The 17,173-nt window shown below is 60.9% G+C and overlaps 1 protein-coding gene across 8 annotated transcripts in view; it reads left to right on the top strand.

Annotated features, from left to right (window-relative positions):
• Window positions 1–11,547, top strand: part of NTNG2 (netrin G2) — a 66,083-nt gene extending 54,536 nt beyond the window's left edge. For 3 of the 8 annotated variants that reach the window (XM_046022839.1, XM_046022838.1, XM_046022837.1), the window contains 4 exons: window positions 808–834; window positions 1,570–1,690; window positions 3,881–3,890; window positions 5,091–6,319. In XM_046022839.1, the coding sequence (XP_045878795.1) occupies window positions 808–834; window positions 1,570–1,690; window positions 3,881–3,890; window positions 5,091–5,939 (1,007 nt within the window). In that variant the 3' untranslated portion in view covers window positions 5,940–6,319. Of the gene's footprint in view, window positions 1–807; window positions 835–1,569; window positions 1,691–3,880; window positions 3,891–5,090; window positions 6,320–6,645; window positions 6,742–8,220; window positions 8,389–9,886; window positions 10,022–10,632 lie in introns of those variants that run through there. The other 5 variants (XM_046022840.1, XM_046022843.1, XM_046022844.1 and 2 more) reach the window with 5 other exon arrangements.
• Window positions 11,548–17,173: the final 5,626 nt, after the last annotated feature.

The following is a 17,173-nucleotide window of genomic DNA, read 5'->3' as shown; positions in this document are numbered from 1 at the left end:
TGCTGTCCACATACCCCCCCCCCAAGGGCCTCCCAGGGCACCAAGGGGCGTCCTCACTCTCCGTCATTCTTCAGGGACACGAGCCAGGGAAGCCTGGTACCAGCTCCTTCCTTCTGGGACTGAGGATTCTTACCCCCGTCTCCTCTCCTGGAGCATCCTTCAGCCCCCGGGGCATGGACCCGGAAAGGCCATTCCCAGCTGTGTGGCCTTGGGCAGGTCACTTTACCCGTAGCCCGGTGTCCCAGATCGGTACAGTGAGGACACCGATGAGCCCCCATGGGGTTCTGCAAGGACCAGGTGGGCTGCGCAGGGCCACACTCAGCACATGCCTGCCACACGCGGTAGCTGTCACGATTCTCGTCTCCGCGAGTCCCCGGCCATCTCCGCTTCCCGCCGACGGAAGCACACACTGTGGTTTCTGCCTGGAGGCCAATTCCTCCAGGGCCTCCAGGAAACCCCGGCCGCGGTGCCCCTCCGGTCCTCCGGCGCCCCGGTGCTCCCCGAGGAAAGGCACCCCTCCTCCTTGTCCTGCACAGGAGGGCCTGAGAGCCTAACCTCAACGACGAGTGCACGTGATGCCCCCAGTGGAGTGTCTGACACTTACCAGCAGGTCCCCTGGGGGTCGGTCCCAACTCTGAGACTCAGCTTCTCCATCTGCAAAATGGGCAGAGGCGGCCCCTCCCTCTCCGGGCGGCCATGAGGACGAAACCGGGTAGACGGGGTCAGTCCTGCGTGCGGCTCCAGGTCTCCCTCCCCCGGGCCTGTCACCGCCCCGGGAGGCCCTGTGACCCTCCTTCTCTCCCCCAGGTGCTGCTGCAGGCTCTGCTGTTGGCAGTAAGTACGCTCCGGTCCTCGGGGAAGGCCAAGGGCGCCCCGAGTGCACGACTCCAACCACGCCCCTTCACTTCGTCACCTCTCCCCGCTCCCTCCTGTCCCCCCGTGGCCCTCAGCCAGCACCCCCACATTTCTCCCCTCGAGCTTCCTGGTCAGTGCTGCTTTGGAAAGGGCCCTGCAACCCCAGCGTGAATGCCCCACGCCTCCCTCTCCTGCAGGACGAGAATGGGGTCCCTTCTCCCTGGCCGGGGGCAGAGGTAGCCCCTCCCGCAGCCTGACTGTGGGGTGTGCCTGGCTCAGGTAGTCTGCACCTGTGTGCCCGGGAGGCTGGGGCAGGGACGCCAGGGTCCTGCTGCCTGCAGACCCTTGCGGAGGGGTGGGACTGCGGGAGGGAGGCTGGGCGTGGGCACCCACGGGCTGACACGGCATCGGCAGGCTGCGGGCTCTAAGCGAGGTGCTTCCCGGACTGCCCCCCACCCCCCGCCGTGGGTTCTGCCGCCAGCTTTGAGAGTCAGCAGGAGACGACTTGCCAGGGTCAAAGGGGCCGCTGGTGGCCCACGTCACACTTCAGACATGCTTGAGTGGGGCCACAGCCCACTGTGGCCTGCTCCCTGCTGGGACACTGAGGGCAGAGACGGCGCCAGAGGAAGCTGGACCCCGGAGGGGATGCCGGCCCACTGCAGCGCCCCATACCGGCCAACTCCCCACCCTCTTGCCTTTCTCGTCTCTTGCCAGGCGTCGGCAGGCCCCGGAAAGACCCTGTCCCCAGAGCCCCCGTGGCCACTGTGGCCCTGAGAGGGGACCCTGGCCCTCCCGCCCCTGCCACTTCCACCGGGCGGGCCCCCACGGCCCCCGGCGGGTGCTCAGGGACAGCCCGGCTGCCCTGCTCTTCCCCACATCCCGCCACGTCCCCACGCCCGTGTGTGATGTGTGCTGCTGTCCGGGCTTGGCTCTTAGAGCGCATTAGACCCTAGAGCCTGAGAGTCTGGGGCTGATGGGGGGCCTCCAGGACGTCCGGGTCCCCCGTGGCTGGGCCCGAGCGAGGGCATCTGGGGCTCCCTGCAAGCCCCTCGATGCGTCTTCCTCCTGCCTCCCCCAGCAATGGTCAGGCGGGTCCCGAGACCAGCATGGCCGAGAGGACAGGGTGACCAAGGAAGGGGAGGTGCCCGGTGGCACTGAGGAGCTCTCCCAGGAGGTTTTCTGTCTCGGTGCTCCGTGGAGCTTGCCTCCCCACTCCCCCAGGCCCTGCTCTGTCCCCAGCATCTCAGCACTTGATTCCCTGGGAGTGGACAGTGCAGAGTTAGCCAAGAAGGCGAGCGACTCTGATCAGCAATGCAGAAGGGCACCTCTGGGCCGGGGGGTTAGGAATGGGACCGCTGAGCTTTTCTGGGCTGAGTGTGGGGGACAGGGCCAGCATCCTATCCTGCCCCTCCTCAGCCACGGCAGCCACTCTTAGGGGTCTGCAGCCACAGACAGGCTTGGAAACACCTGCTCTCTGGTCCTAATTCCCTTCCAAAGTTGGATGGGTACATACTCGAGGCCTGGGGTGCTGGGTGGCCCCCTGGGCTCACCTGTCTCTCCACCCACTGCAAATGCTGGGAGTCTGAAAGGACTTGTCCTTCCCAGAGGGTGCCAGGAGGATGGGTCCGAGGGAATTCTTCCTGGTCCCAGCTGGGAAGGGGCGTCCCAGCAAAGAGGAGATAGCAGGGGTGCCTCACTCCTTGGGCAGAGCCGTGACCCTTCCTCTCTCTGCACACGGACCAGGGGAGGAGCAGACCACATCTCCGATGGGCAGAGACCCCTCCGTCAGCTGGGGAAGAGATCCACACTCAGCCTCGCCCCCTGCCCCCCGCCCCACCTCTGGCCTGGAGTGGGGCTCAGCCCTCTCCACGCCTGGCTGAATGCCCTGGAAAAGTCCTCGTTCCAGAGCCATCTTGCTTAACTCCTGCAGGGGACCCGGAGGGTGACCTGCCCCAGCTCTTTTCATTTCTGTCCTCCTCTCTTCTCCACGGGAGGCATTTGCAGGAAGCAAGAGTAGCCAGGAGACTCAGGGATTTTAGGGGAGCCCCCTGGCCCAGGGATCCCCTTTGGGGTGAAGAATGGGTCCACGCTGGCAATTCCAGGACAGAAGCTGGCCGGCTGCCTGATCGTTTGTGCTGAGCCTGTGACTAGCAGACGGGGGCCAGACTCACCGGGCTGGGTGCCGTGTCTGCGTGCGAACAGCAGCCTGTCTGGGTGGGGGACGAGCTGCTGTGTCACGGGCGCACACACACACACACACACACACACACACACACACGAACCCTGAATCCATTTTCCGAGCTGCTTCTGACTTGGGGCAAGCGGCGTAGGGCACGAAAGCTGCACTGCTGGGGGGTGAGGAGAGAGTCCAAGGCCAGGGCAGTGAGCCGAGGCAAGGGGGGCTTGACTTGTGAGGGTCTCCAGGACCCAAGTGGCAAGAAAGGGGCTCCTCAAGCCCTCAGTGGGTCGTGGTCGGCTTTGCCAGCTGAGCCCAGTGCCAGGCGGCACAGTGCTCGTGGCGGGAGCGAGGCGGCTCCAGCACAGCAGACAGACGACCGCAGCAGCAGCCCGCGTCCGGGGGCCATCGCTCCTCTTAGCAAAGGAAGCCTGTGCCCTGGGCCCCATGCACCTGGACCCCCAATAATAATGACAATCGCCCCCGCTGGCGGAGTGTGGACTTCTCCTGGCTTGCGGCTCTGAGGATTAGGGCTCTCAGCTCTGGGCCCCACAGGTGAGGGAGGTGAGGCTCAGGAGAGAACAGCCGGGTTCACGGTACGTAAATTACATGTCAGTTAGGCTGTGGAGAAAGGAAGAGGCAGCTGCTCAAGGTAACCCGGTTACAGAGGCACCCAGGCAGCATCCCAACTCAGGGCTCGCGGGCTGCGGAGGCCAGCTCCCGGGCCCTGCCCCCCAGTGCGGCCACCCCCAGCCTCAGAGGCCGGGAGCTGGTGCCGTCTTTAAGACCTGGCTTGCGCACAGCTCCCCAATTCCAAAGGAGCAGACGGGTCCTCCATCTGGCCTGGCACACCACATGGGCCGTTGTGAGAATGCGTTTCCTGCACACCTGAGCATGCCCCAGAGAGCCCGGCCGGGGGTCTTTCTGGCCCCCAGATCCCAGCCCCCCAGCGAGGTCCTGAGTCTCCCCCATGTGCCTTCCAACAGGTGCTTCAGCTCTTTGGCCAGAGTCCAGCTGGGCCTGCGAACCTCTGGCCCAGATGCTTCCCCTGCCTGCCAGTATCAAGCTGTCTGCAGGGCAGGGGCTGCGGGGCAGGAAAAGCTGCTCAAGATGCCTAATCCTCGCCCGCAGAGGGTGGTGGGAGAAAGGCTCCAAAGCAAAAAGCCTTCGGGGCGGGTTTTATTGTGGCTCTAATTAAGCCCTTGCCAATTTGGGTCCTGCAGCCTCTTCTCATTGAGCACCATATTAATGTCAATTTGATGTCCAAAGCCTCCCAGCTCCCAACTGGAAAGTCTCCTGCACTTTTTAGCTGGTAGATTTCCTTTTTCTCCCCACCAACCGGCATCGTGTGTAATCCCTTTAAGACGTGGAAAGAATGCGATTTCTCCCCTGTCCCTCTGGGTTTGTCCTTTGAAATTCAGCGCTGAGCGATGCCTTGCCTTGGCCAGCCCAGCCTGCTTCCCCTGCTTTGTGTCCCGTTGGTCCCAGAGATAGGCTCTGTGGCACTGGGGGTTGCCACGCGTTGGGGTCCCTGGTGAGAGTGGGTCCTAACCGTGGGTTGGGGAGGTAGGCCAGATGGCGGAGGGGCTCTGGGCCCCGCGTTGGTATCGGGCAGAAAGCCTCCAAGGACCCCTCTGGACACGTTTGATGACACACGCCCCCCTTTACCGTCATTAGCCAGGGACTTCAGCACAAAGAGGTCTGGGCCCAGACACGGAGCTGGATTGAAGTCTACCCTCGGTGGAAACAGGGACCACATAGGGAGAGCGGAAAAGTCGTGTCAATCAGGTGGCCCACGGAGGAAAGGACAGCCAAAAGCATGCAGATTCTCGGGCTCCCCCGTCCCCCCATCTGGCTTCAAGTCCACGTGTGCCCTCCGTAAGCTGCAGTAGTGTAGACACTGCCTCTCCGGTAGATTTGGACCCAGTTCTAGTTGGCCAGTGTAGACAGAGCCGCTTCTGACAGGGCTGCTGCTGCTAAGGGTTGTGTGATGCCTCAGTGTGTCTCCAGGACCCCCCAGCCCCACCCTGTCACGTAACTGAGTGTCTTCTCTTCTTTCCCCCAAGAGCGGATCAGGCCATCTGCCGCTGCCCCCCTGGGGGAGAGCTCCCCCTGGCCCCAGACGCCCTCCAGTGCAGAAGGTATGGGGGGAGGGTCCGCACGGGCGTTAGACACCCCCCAAAAGCTCCTTAGACCCCAGGCCCCTCCCTCTTTAGTGGAGGCAGCAGGTGTATGTGGTGGGACTGGGGGGGGGTCCGTGAGAGCTGGGGGTGGGGCTTGGAGCTCTACTTGCCCCCACTCCAACTCTCACCTTAGCGATGCCCAGGGTGACACCGTCAGACCCATCGCCTATTCATCCTTCACTGCCCCCAAGGGCTTTGGAGCCGAGTGGAGACTCTGCCTGATAGCAGGAACCCTGTCCTGCCACTGTTCCCAGGACCCCGGGGGGCGGGGCTGGAGGCCAGAGAGAGTCAGGACTCCCGCAGGAGCCGGGTGGAAGTCAGACCCAGACAGAGGGGCGGGCTATGGGCAGATGAAAGAAGATAGTGCATTCCAGGTGCAGGGCCAGCTAGGGCAGAGGCTTGGTGGTGGCCGTGCGCAGGGCAGGAGGCATAGTAGAAGCTTCTGGTACCCAGTTGGGAGCCTCAGTCTCCTACAGCAGTGGGAGGAGACATGCGTAGGCTCGTTGGTGGCCAGAAACGGACATGCGCAGGAAGCACACAGGGGCTTGCCCGACTCTCCAGGAAGGGAGGCTGTTCCCATCCCAGCTCACCTGTTCCCTGGCCGTGAATCCTACTACCTGCTTAGACAACAGCCCAGCCCCTCCGTGAGCAGTGAGCAGGGTTCACGGCGCCCTCTGCTGGCAGGCAGTTCTGGAGCTGGACCCACACTAGGTGAGGGTCTGTAGGCCCCTGCGTCTAGCATCCTCCCTGGTGATGGAGACCCTGGAGCCATCACTTCCCTGCCCTGCACCGCCTAGGGCGCCGCAGGCTCCCAGAGGGACGCTGAGCCCTCTCTGCTGCCTGGACAGCGTCCTGCTCACTCACCAAGATGGGGCCAGGTCCTGGTGTGTTCTGATGCGGAATGCAGGCGCCGTCTGGGCTTGCGGCTCCCAATACCGCTGAGCAGGGGATCTGGATAGGAAAGGACTCACTTTGGCTGGAGGAGGGGGTCAGAAGGGGAGTTGCCAAAGCCTTGGACACCAGGGCCACTCTCTGGATTTGATGCTCACGGGAGTTTGGAGAGGAGAGGATCTCCTCTTGAGGATCTCAAGCAATGCCTGAGATTTAAAAAAAAAAAAAAAAAAAAAAAAAGATCAATTTCAGCAAAGCACCTTGCACCCTGTCAGGGGTTGCTGGGAGTTAGAAAAGGAACTGGGGGGAATTAATCCAGCCGAGTGTGTAAGTGGTCTCCGAAGAGGCACCAAAGTCAGGGCTTTTCCCACATGCTCCTGGATGTGCTGTGTCCCCTCACATCGGAGCAGGTGACAAGGCTGCCCCGGAGCATCCCCAGGGCACGGTGGAAGCCTTTGCTGGGCCTTCCCGGGGCCCGGACAGCCCGCCCAGGGCAGCTGGACTGTGGCGACGAAGGAGCTTATTTCTCATCTCTCCAAGCTGTGGGCACCTCCGCCGCTGCCCCTGCCCCGGCCTCCAAACCTTTCCAGCTCAAGCCCAAATCAGCTCAAGTGGTGCCCATTGAAGAGTTCCAAGGTAAGAGGAAGGCCCCGGGCTGGACCAGCCCTCCTCCCGCACCTCTAACCTCACCTCCGCTGGAAAACAATGATGCAGGACGGAGGACCCATGCCTGGTTCAGAAAACCCTCCCGGAGTAGCTAGGTCAAGGTGAAACTGAGCTTCTGTTGCCTCAGTCCTCCCTCCCCAAGGGAGCTGGGAGCAGGTATGAGTCAGAAGCACCGTGGGCAGGCACGGGGCAGGCAGAGCAGCAACCAGAAATAGTCTGTCCAGGCTCCCCTGGGAGATGTGGCCCAGGGGCTTGTCTCGGTTGAAGAAGGAGCTGGGACACAGGGGCCACTGCCACTACTCCTTGAGACACTTGGAGGCCTCACCTGGAGGGACAGGTGAAAGGGGGAGGGTCCAGGAAGCCCAAGGTGTGGCGTGGCCGCGGTCTCCTCCCTGCCACAGCTCCGAGGCTCATTTCTTTCCTCTCCCACCACAAAAGGGAGGTTGGGTCCTCTTGAGACACACAGAGGGCATTCCAGGAGGGTGGCCAGCGTGGCCAGCGTCCTTCCCATTCAAGGGCAGCCACACTGGCTTTCCTTTTGAAGGGGATGTTGGGTCCCTTAGGAGGGACACCAAGGGATGGCCGCCTTCATGGGGGCAGGGAGTGAAGCCCCAACACCTTTAGGATGCCTTGCCCCGGCAGTCATAGCGCTCGCCCAGTCCCGGGAGATGGGGGCTGGGGTGGGGTGGTGAGGCCGGAGGAGACAGCAGGATGGCACAGGGATCGCTGTCCTCGGTGTGGAGCCATGTGCATACAGTAAGAGTCCGAAGCCAGGCCAAGATGATCAGGAGGCAAAACGAGATGGCCCGGGCACAAACCCTAAGATGGCATTCATTCTCAGGGGTGTGCAAGAGGAGGCCCTCTGGTGCCAATCACATTTGCAGAACAGCTCAGGCTAATAATAAAAGGTCGAGCAGGTGGGCGTTTTCCTTCCAACCACCTTCCAAAGCAGCATGCGGAGGAAGCTCCTGGCCCATTCCATCTTGCCCAGCATCCACGCATGCATCTGTCCTCCACCGAGTCCCTGGGGGTACAGTGGTGAGCGCCACGGACTCAGGAACTGCCCTTCCTAAGCTCACGCCGGCCGCATGACCCATCCTCCCTGCATGAATCATGTCCAATCGCCCGGCATCTCGCAGGCATCCTTCCAAGAGCACGTCACCCTGGCACCCCGCCAGGCAGGTGCTGTCCACAGGCCCTCCCTGGGTTCCTGTCCCCAGGGCCAGGTGGGAACTTGTGGGCTCAAAGGTGGCGCGCCTGCCTCCTGCCAGATGGTGCAGAAGTGTCGGAGGCCCATGGTACCTTCCCGGCCTCCCTGCATGTCCTCGGGCTGGTCTGCCCTAGCCCCGTGCCTCAGTTTCCCCCAATACATGGTGCAGGGGGTGGCAGGAAGGCACAGTCTGCCTTGGCTCACTGACCCGTGGTGTTTCTCACGCTCGGCTGGCCCAGACTGCGAGTGCTACGGCCACTCCAACCGCTGCAGCTACATCGACTTCCTCAACGTGGTGACCTGTGTCAGCTGCAAACACAACACGCGCGGCCAACACTGCCAGCACTGCCGTCTGGGCTACTACCGCAACGGCTCTGCCGAGCTGGACGACGAGAACGTGTGCATCGGTGAGCCGCGGGGCGGGGCGCCGGGGAGGGGCGGGGCGCTGGGGACGACCAGAACGTGTGCATCGGTGAGCCGCTGGGGCGGGCCGCAGGGGAGGCGCGGGGCGCAGGGCGGGGCGGGCTCCGGAGACCCTGGCGTCAACAGGTGCTGGGGAACCCTGGGGGCCGGGGTGGGGGGCGGATTTCATTTCCGGGATCCATTTCCTCTGGGCGTCTGGAAGGAAAGAAGTTTCTGGAATCTGCTCTAGTAATAACTTCCGCCTTCGGTCATCCGCAGAGACATTGGAAATTCAGAACCACTAATTAGAGTCAAAGACTGGTTCTAGAGTTTGCTGTGTGCCTCAATTCCCCACTTGTAAAGTGGGGAAGTGGATTAGATCAAAAGTTTTCAACTCCCTTTTTGTGGCTGAAGCTTTTCTCCCAGTGCAGTCCTTCTGATGCTCGATAAGCAGAGGCCCAGCTTGTAGGACCCCGTGGGCACTCGGACTGCTTTCTTCAGACTCTGCTGCAGGACTGGCTGTGGGGTAGAGAAGAAAGCCTCGGGGGGCCCTGGACCGGGGGTGGGGCTGGCCATCCCGAAAGGCCAAACCCATGGCCTCGGCCAACACCCGCCAGCCTGGAAGGGCTGCCCACCACCTCTGCCTCTGTCTCGAGTCGAGCCCAATGCTCAGTCCTGGGGTCCCCAGACCCCTAAGCCCCCCAAGTCCCCCACTGCCTGTCCTCCACCCACCAGGTCAGCTCCGACTTCACAGAGGAGGGGCTGCCCTCAAGGCTGGAGCTGTCAGTCTGAACGATGGCATCGGCCTTCAGATAATTCCACCAACTCTAAAGTGAACCTAACGGAATTGTGCTGCTGCGGTCACAGGAGCCAGCAGCAGGGACAGGGTGGAGCCTCTGGGTGGGAGGAGAAGCACTCCCCGCTCCGGATACCCTCCTCCTTTCCTCGCCTCTCTCCGCCTCCTCTGGGCCAGCGTTGGGCTTCAAGGCCTCCCAGGGCGGGGACGCTTGCCCCCCTCCAGAGCAGAGGCCCCAGGAAACTAACTGGGAAGGGGTTAGGGAGAGGCTGGGGGCCTCTGGGGCGCTCCCCCCCACCCCCACCCCGCCCTGGAGAGGAGATGACGAGGCCCACCCCACGCCTTGCCTCCGAGGAGACCCCCCCCCCCCCCCGACAAGAGTCTTAGAGCCCTTTGGAGCGTGGAAGGAGCCGCGCTCCGTCCTGTTACACAGACGGAAACTGCGGCCCAGAGAGGGGTTGGGGCTGCCCCAGGCCACACAGCAACAGGGCCAGGGAGAAAGAGTGGGTAATGGAAGCTAGAGAACCAAGACAGCTAGAGATGTGGACGCTCGGGCAGCCGTGAGCTCACGTGTTCACGGGGTGGGGCGCACCACCGGGGGATTACGGAGAGCCGGCTGGAGGGACGAGGGGCCGGACGGGGTGGGGGTCCGTGCGGAGGACGCCCGCAGGTCGTCCTGACCGCACGCCGTGCACGTGTCCGTCCAGAGTGTAACTGCAACCAGATCGGCTCCGTGCACGACCGGTGCAACGAGACCGGCTTCTGCGAGTGCCGCGAGGGCGCAGCGGGCCCCAAGTGCGACGACTGCCTCCCCACGCACTACTGGCGCCAGGGCTGCTACCGTGAGTGCGCGCCCGGGGGGCGGAGCCTGCTGCTGCGGGGCGGGGGGGGGGGGTGGGGGCTAGTGCCTCCGGAGGCGGGGCTTCGGTTGTGGGTGGGGCGAGGGGCGGGGTCCTGGTCGGTGGGCGGGGCCTGATGCGTCAGGAATCTGGGGCTGGTGCCAGGTGGGAACCATGGGGCGGCGGAGCTGGGGGTCAGTTGAGAAGGGAGTTGGAGGCAAAGGTGGAGCAGGCGGTTGGGGTTTGTGACGGGGAGGGAGGAAGGGCGGCTGCACGAGGAAACGGGGGCCTGGCGGGACCGAAAGGACGAGTGGGCGCTAGCCTTCGGAGAGGGTGGAAGGGCGCAGGGAACAGCAGGTGCAAAGCTCCGGGGGAGACAGAGCAGGTGCGTCCCAAGGCCCGTGGGCCCGGGAGCAGGGAGAGACGGGCAGTGGCGGGAGGAAAGAGGCCAGGTCTGGCCCGGCCACCGTCACCGGGCACGCAGGGGCGTTTCTCACCAAGTGCGCCCTGAGCCTCCAGCACCCCCCGCCGCCGCGCCGCGCCCCAGTCGCAGAAGCTCCGGCGAGGGGGTGGACGGGGCCCCCGCCCGCGTTAACTGCCCCTCTGCCCCGCAGCCAATGTGTGCGACGACGACCAGCTGCTCTGCCAGAACGGCGGCACGTGCGTGCAGAACCAGCGCTGCGCCTGCCCGAGCGGCTACACCGGCGTGCGCTGCGAGCAGCCCCGCTGCGACCCCGCCGACGACGGCGGCCTGGACTGCGACCGCGCGCCCGGGGCCGCCCCGCGCCCCGCCACCCTGCTCGGCTGCCTGCTGCTGCTGGGGCTGGCCGCCCGCCTGGGCTGCTGAGCCCGGCCCGGACGACCCCGGGGGGGCTCGGGGCTTCGGGGGCCCGGCGTCCGAGGCCGGGCGGCGAGAAGGGTGCGGCCCGAGCTGCTCCCAGGTGCTACTCAGCAGAGTCCTCCCGCCCGCCCGCGCCCCGCCCCGCGGCCCCCGCCCCGCCCCGGCAGTGCCCGCCGCCGCCGCAGGGGACGCGGTGCGGCGCTGGCCCCGCAGCCTGTGATTTGGGTCTTAGTTTTTCTTTTCTATTACCCGCCGCCCCCAACCCTTTTTTTTTTTTTTTTTTTTTTTGCTGGCGGTGAGACGGGGGTGGGGAGAAACGCTGCTCACCTCAACACCTCCAGGTCCACCCTCCCAACACACACTCACAAACACACACATACACACACAGACCTGCGCTCGCGACTGTTGCGGACACCCCCTGCGCCTGTCCCTGGCTTGCCACCGGCCAGCGGACCGGAGGTCCTGTTGCCTACAACTCTTCTTTGTTTTCCTTTGCAACCCACCAGACTCCGTGAGGCCTGGTGACCAAGGAACTCACCGTCTGGGGGAGGGAGTTAGGAAGGAGGGTTGGGAGGGCTGGAAACTTTGTTTCGTAGAGAACTATTTTTGTTTGTATTAACGTCCCCTGTAAGGAGGACTCAGTGGTTGACGGTGTGTAATCCCACCGAGTAAAGAATCTGCTCACTGCTGCCTCCTGGGCCTGTTTTCTTTGTGTTCGTCTACACCCGAGCTCACAGAGCGCCCTTGGAGAAAGGTTTTCACCGTGAGGGCCACCACGTCCCCCGGCTTTCTGTGAGCGAGATCAGGCAGCCCTCCTCCCAGCAGTGGGGCTAAGCCCTTCTTAGGGGGGGCCCCACACCTTAGCAGCTTCCACAGGCGGGTGCCTCCCTCCTTTCCCTTGGGAAAAAAAATGCAAAGTTTATTGGCACTTTTCCTCAGCTGTCCTTGAATTTAAAGACACATGGGGGACGTTGGTGTCATTGCTAAGAGGTCCAAAGGAGGGGACTGGTGATTTATAAATCGGGATGGAGGGGTGTCTCAGACCTGTGGGACCCCCAGTCTCGGGCCGGTGTCTGCGGCTGTAGCCTCCTTCTAGCACTCGGGACTGGAATCCGCAGATGGAATCCAGAGCCCGCCCCCCCCTTCCCCTTTCCCTCCCAAAGATTGCACAGGGGGTGGCCAAGAAGACCCAGGAGCAGCCTGGGAGTTGTGAGAGGACACTGAAGAATAGGGTCCACCCGCTGAGGCCCTGTGCTGCGGGAGTGTCCCCTGCATCTCTCCTGCCCTTGGGTGCTCGTACTTTGCCCTGTGACTCTCGAGAAGGTCCACATTTCTCCCAAAGATTCCCAGAGCCATGGGTCAGTCCTGGCTCCCAGCTGCTCCTGCAGCAACCACCACCACCCCCCCACCCCTGCCTGCCCCTGCCCACAGTTGCCTTCTGGAATCTGCAGTCGCTCGTTCCAGGCTGGGAAGTTTTAGACCTGCCTCTTCCACCCTCAAGACCCCAAAGCAAGGCTAAGACCCAATTCAACAGAACTTGGCCTTGAGGACGAGGAGATTACAACGCAGCCCGGGAGGGACGCTACAACTGGGCATGAAACAGGATTCGAGGCTGGTCAAGGCCAAAGGCCAAGCTGCTGGGTTCTCTCAGCTCCCACCCCCAACACCAGGGGTCAGCTCCCAACCCTTGAAAGAAGTGCCTCTGTCAGGCCCCCGTGGCTTCGTCACCTTCTTTCTTACCGTCAGAACCCCAGTGAAAATAAGACCTCCCAGGGCTCCCTGTGTATGGGAGTGGGCTTGTGACACAGTTCTGGGAAATGTAAGCAGGAGGGATGGATGGGGCTTCTGGAAAGTTCCTTAAAAACCCTTCCCCTCCCTACTCCCCAACAAGCTTTAGTTGGAGGGTTTAGGGCTCTGGCCCTGCTCTCTTGCCCCTCCCCCCAGTGCTGAGGCAGCAGAAGTGAGAGGCCCCCCACGCCCCGAACCCCGCCTCCCCCGAATCCCCCCACCCCCCGTCTCCTGGCAACGCCGTGAGGGCATCCTTCCCAGGATGGTGGAGCTGAGGAACCAGCAGAGACAAGCACACCAGGCCTACTTGCCAACCTCTGCACATCTTCATGTGAGAGAAAAAAAAATAAATCTTGATGTGATTAAAACACTGGAATTAAGGTTTTCTGTCTGGCGCAGAGTTTTCGGTTCTTAATCTACTGGCTCTCCTCACCGGCATCTGCCCCCTCCCCCACCTCCGGCCCCCGAGTCCACTGAGGACGGGGAGACTGACGCCCTTCCTCTCTCGACTGCAGCCTGCCACCCCCCGCCCCAACACTGCCCATGAGGAGGACAAGGGATTACAGCATTCGCCTGCAGTGTCCGGGCCTTGCCGTCTCAAGCCACCTTCGGCCACCGCTAGACACAGTACCGGTGGCTACAATTTGGAAACAAGGGTCGCCTTCCTCCACCTCCTCACGATGTTAAATACAAAGGCACCACAGTAATATACGCCCACACACACACAAACACGCCCCTTAGGTCCGGGCCCCACGTGAGAAGCAGAGCCTGAGACAGGGGTTCGGATATGCATTTGCTGAGGTAGTGAGGGACTAGGGTGTGGGGCGTGGGGAAGGTCCAGCACCGATGTCCCCCATCAGCCTGGTTCACTGCGGGGACTTTGGAGCAAAAGTCCCATTGTGAAGCAAGGGGCGTCTTCAGGTCCCGCAGCCATTGGCCCCATCCTGCCTGGGGGGGCTACAGTCAGTCCTGCAGTACAGTAGGTAGGTGCCGTAAGCTGTGAATAGGCCAACACAGCAATGCGGGGGGTGGGGCTCCCATGAAGGGTCTCTGGGCTGAGTACCAACAACTCTGCACGTGCACGCACACACTTTCCCCCTTTGTGTCGCCCTGGGCATGTCCCTGGACGGGCCCTGAGGGGTCTAGGAGGAAAAGGGCTTCTGCAGGCACCGCTCTGCCCTCCCCGACCTCTCCCGGCCAGACCAGCACTGTGTTCGCCCCCCTGGGGCTGGTCTGAGTGAGGCCGGGGAGGTGGGCGACCCGTACATCAGAGCAGCGGCCCCAGTCCCTGACCTTGGCTGGAGGCTGGAGGGAGAGATGCCGTTTGGAAAACTCTGACATTTTCCAGGCAGCAGGGAGAAGGGGAAACAAGTTCAGCTGGACCCGAAGTCATAGCCCAGCCTCTCCTAAACAGCGCGTCCTGTCCCTGAGCTCAGGTCCGGAGCCCTGCCTCTGGAGGTCAAGAGGCCAAGGTCCCCATTCCGCAGCTCGGATCACAGCTGTCTGTCATCCTCACCGCCGGCTCCCGCGCACAAGCGAATGCCCCTCCTCACCCTAGCGTGTGTTTCCCACCCTCAGCGCCTTTGACATGAGGACCGGAAACTTCCGGGAAGGCGGCTGCATCCCTGGCCTCGGGTCACAAGATTCCAGGAGCAGCTCCTTCTCTGGGGTGAAAACCGAAAGTGCTTTTAAGCATTGCGGATCCAGAGCCAAACAGGCCCAGATGGAGAACCACGGCCCCAGGCAGAAGGGACTGTCATACCCATTTTACAGACGGGGAAGAGGAGGTCCACCAAGGGAGGCTAGGAGAGAAGCAACTGGCCTGAAACCACACTCACTCGCTGAGCCGGGGGGCAGGAGCTGAGTCGTCAGCCTGCTTCCGGAGCCCAGCAGCCCAGGCCGGGGGGCAGCTGCCCAGGGTTGGGGTGAGGGTTGGGGGTGGGAGGCCCGCAGCTGCTTCTGCTTCTGCTCCTGCCTGCTTTGCCCTTCAACCCTGTGCCCCACGTAGTCCTGGTAGCGGGCTCCAAGGCAGGCAGAGCAAGGAGCCCTGGGGAGCTGGGCTTCATCCGAATAGCTCTGCTGTCAAGGGAAATGTCTTCCCCCACCCAGCCGCCCCTCTGCGGCAGCCTCGGCTCGCCCCCTGCCCCCACTCGCCCCCTCTAAATGAGCAGGACTGCTGTGTTAGCATTTCTGGCCTCCCTGCCATGCGTCACACTTACGAGGCATTTATGGGCGCCTGGGGAACAGCCCTCGGCATCTCCAGGCAGGCTTGGGTGGGCAGGGCTCAAAGGGGGTCATCTCACGCCTGCACCCCTGCCCTAGCCCCCACAGTTCTGGCTAGGCCGGCCCCCCTCAGCAGCCCCAGAGGGACCCCAGCACGTCTCAGCACGTCTCAGGCCGGAAGAGTTCAGGGCAAAGGCCCAGGGAAGGAAAGCTTTATTTTTCCTTTTCAAAACACAAATCAGACCGTAGGCAAGTTAGCAAATACAAAGAAGCGAAATAATAATAATTTTGGAATTAAAATCACCCACAATCCTCCGTTCGGAGCTAATAACAGTTAATATCTTCTGATACCCATTTCCAGTACTTTTCCTTAAAGCAAACGTACACGGACGGGGGTGGGGGGGCAACTGTAAAGCCCACTGCGGTTGGGCCTGACCTTCCTTATTTCCCGAATCCCGGCCAGGGAGCTGGAAGTGGGCTTTGTCAGCATGACCAGGTGACTGAGGACGACACGAGCGTCCAGAAGTGTCCTGCTCAGAGAGCTCAGGCACAGCACAAAACCCAGCTCCGGGGAGTTTAGGCGGAAGAGATTATTTGAAGGCACGTGTCCTGTGGGCCCAGAGGCTTCCGGGGACCCTGCCCTCGCCCCAGGTCTGCCTCCTGCTGGGTCCTCACCAGGTACGCTCAGCCTTGTGCCCAGCAATTTCCATTCCACCCAGGGAGATGGTCTCTCCTCCCCAGCCGGAAGAAAGGCACAAAGAAACAATGACCATCCGGCACAGAGAGGGTAAGGCAAGCGGCCCAGAGCCACACAGCCAGGAAGAAAGAGCGCCTGGGATGCAAATCCAGACTCTCTGGTGCAGAACCAAGATTTTCACCTTGAACTGCACGCGGCCGCCTCTTCCCTCTACTTTATTTGTCCTTTTAAAACAATAATGGCCTGGCCCTGAATATCAAGGGGTGTTTGGCAGTGAAACAGAAATGCAGGGGCGCCTGGGTGGCTCAGTGGGTTAAGCCTCTGCCTTCGGCTCAGGTCATGATCTCAGGGTCCTGGGATCGAGTCCTGCATTGGGCTCTCTGCTCAGTGGGAAGCCTGCTTCTCCTGTCTCTGCCCTGTTCATGCTCTCTCTCTCACTCTCTCTCTCAAATAAATGAATTTTTTTAAAAAATAAAAATAAATATTTAATCCGACTCTAATCACAAGGAAACAATCAAACGAATCTAGATTCTGGGGCATTCTAAAAGCTACCTGGAGTTTACTTGTCAAAAATGTCCGTACCATGACAGACTGACACAGAAAAAAACTTACAAAGGAATGGAACGTTTTACACACAGGAGGCTGAAGAGACCGGGCAACTAAATGCAATGTGTGATCCTTGATTGGATTCAGAATTAAAGTCTTTTTTCAAAAACACAGCCATAAAGTACATTTTAGGATAACTATAGAAATTTGAACACAAATTAGGTAATTATATCCAATTTTGATAACAGTACTGTTACTGTGTTTTAAAAAGTCCTCATTCCAAAAAAAAAAAAAAAAAAAAAAGTCCTCATTCCTTGGAAATACATTCTCCAGTATGTAGAAGTGAGATATCATGATTATCACAGCACACTTTGACATTGTTGCGCGAAAACCAAAAGCAGAGACGGATGAACAGAACAAGGAAGCATAACGAGGTAAGATGTCGGAAACTGCGGAACCCGGGTACTTTACGCCTTCATTGAATTTAGGTCTTCATTGCACTGTTTTCACTTTCTTTTACATTTAAAATTTTCAGGACAAGAAGTTGGATGAAAACGATGAAAGAGGGACGCCTGGGTGGCTCGGTTGGTTGGGCGGCTGCCTTCGGCTCAGGTCATGATCCCAGTGTCCTGGGATCGAGTCCCATATCGGGCTCCTTGCTCAGCAGGGAGCCTGCTTCTCCCTCTGTCTCTGCCTGCCTCTCTGCCTACTTGTGATCTCTCTCTCTCTAACAAATAAATAAATAAAATCTTTAAAAAAAAATAAAAGAATTTTTTGTAAAGATTTTATTTCTTCATTTGACAGAGAGAGAGAGAGAGACAGTCGGAGAGGGAACACAAGCAGGGGGAGTGGGAGAGGGAGCAGCAGGCTTCCCCCCAGCAGGGAGCCTGATGTGGGGCTCGATCCCAGGACCTTGAGAAGTGGGGAATACAACTGTATCCCTTCCTCATGCCATACATAAAAATAAACTCAAGAGGTTGAAGGCAAAGTAACGTTTTGGAAGCTTTAGGAGACCGATAAATTCAACCACATTACAATAAAAATCTTCTGTACCATAAAA

Source organism: Meles meles, chromosome 11, assembly GCF_922984935.1.
Source record: "Meles meles chromosome 11, mMelMel3.1 paternal haplotype, whole genome shotgun sequence".
NCBI lineage: Eukaryota > Metazoa > Chordata > Mammalia > Carnivora > Mustelidae > Meles > Meles meles.
The sequence above is the reverse complement of the archived record's forward strand: the minus strand, read 5'-3'. Positions and strand labels throughout refer to the sequence as shown.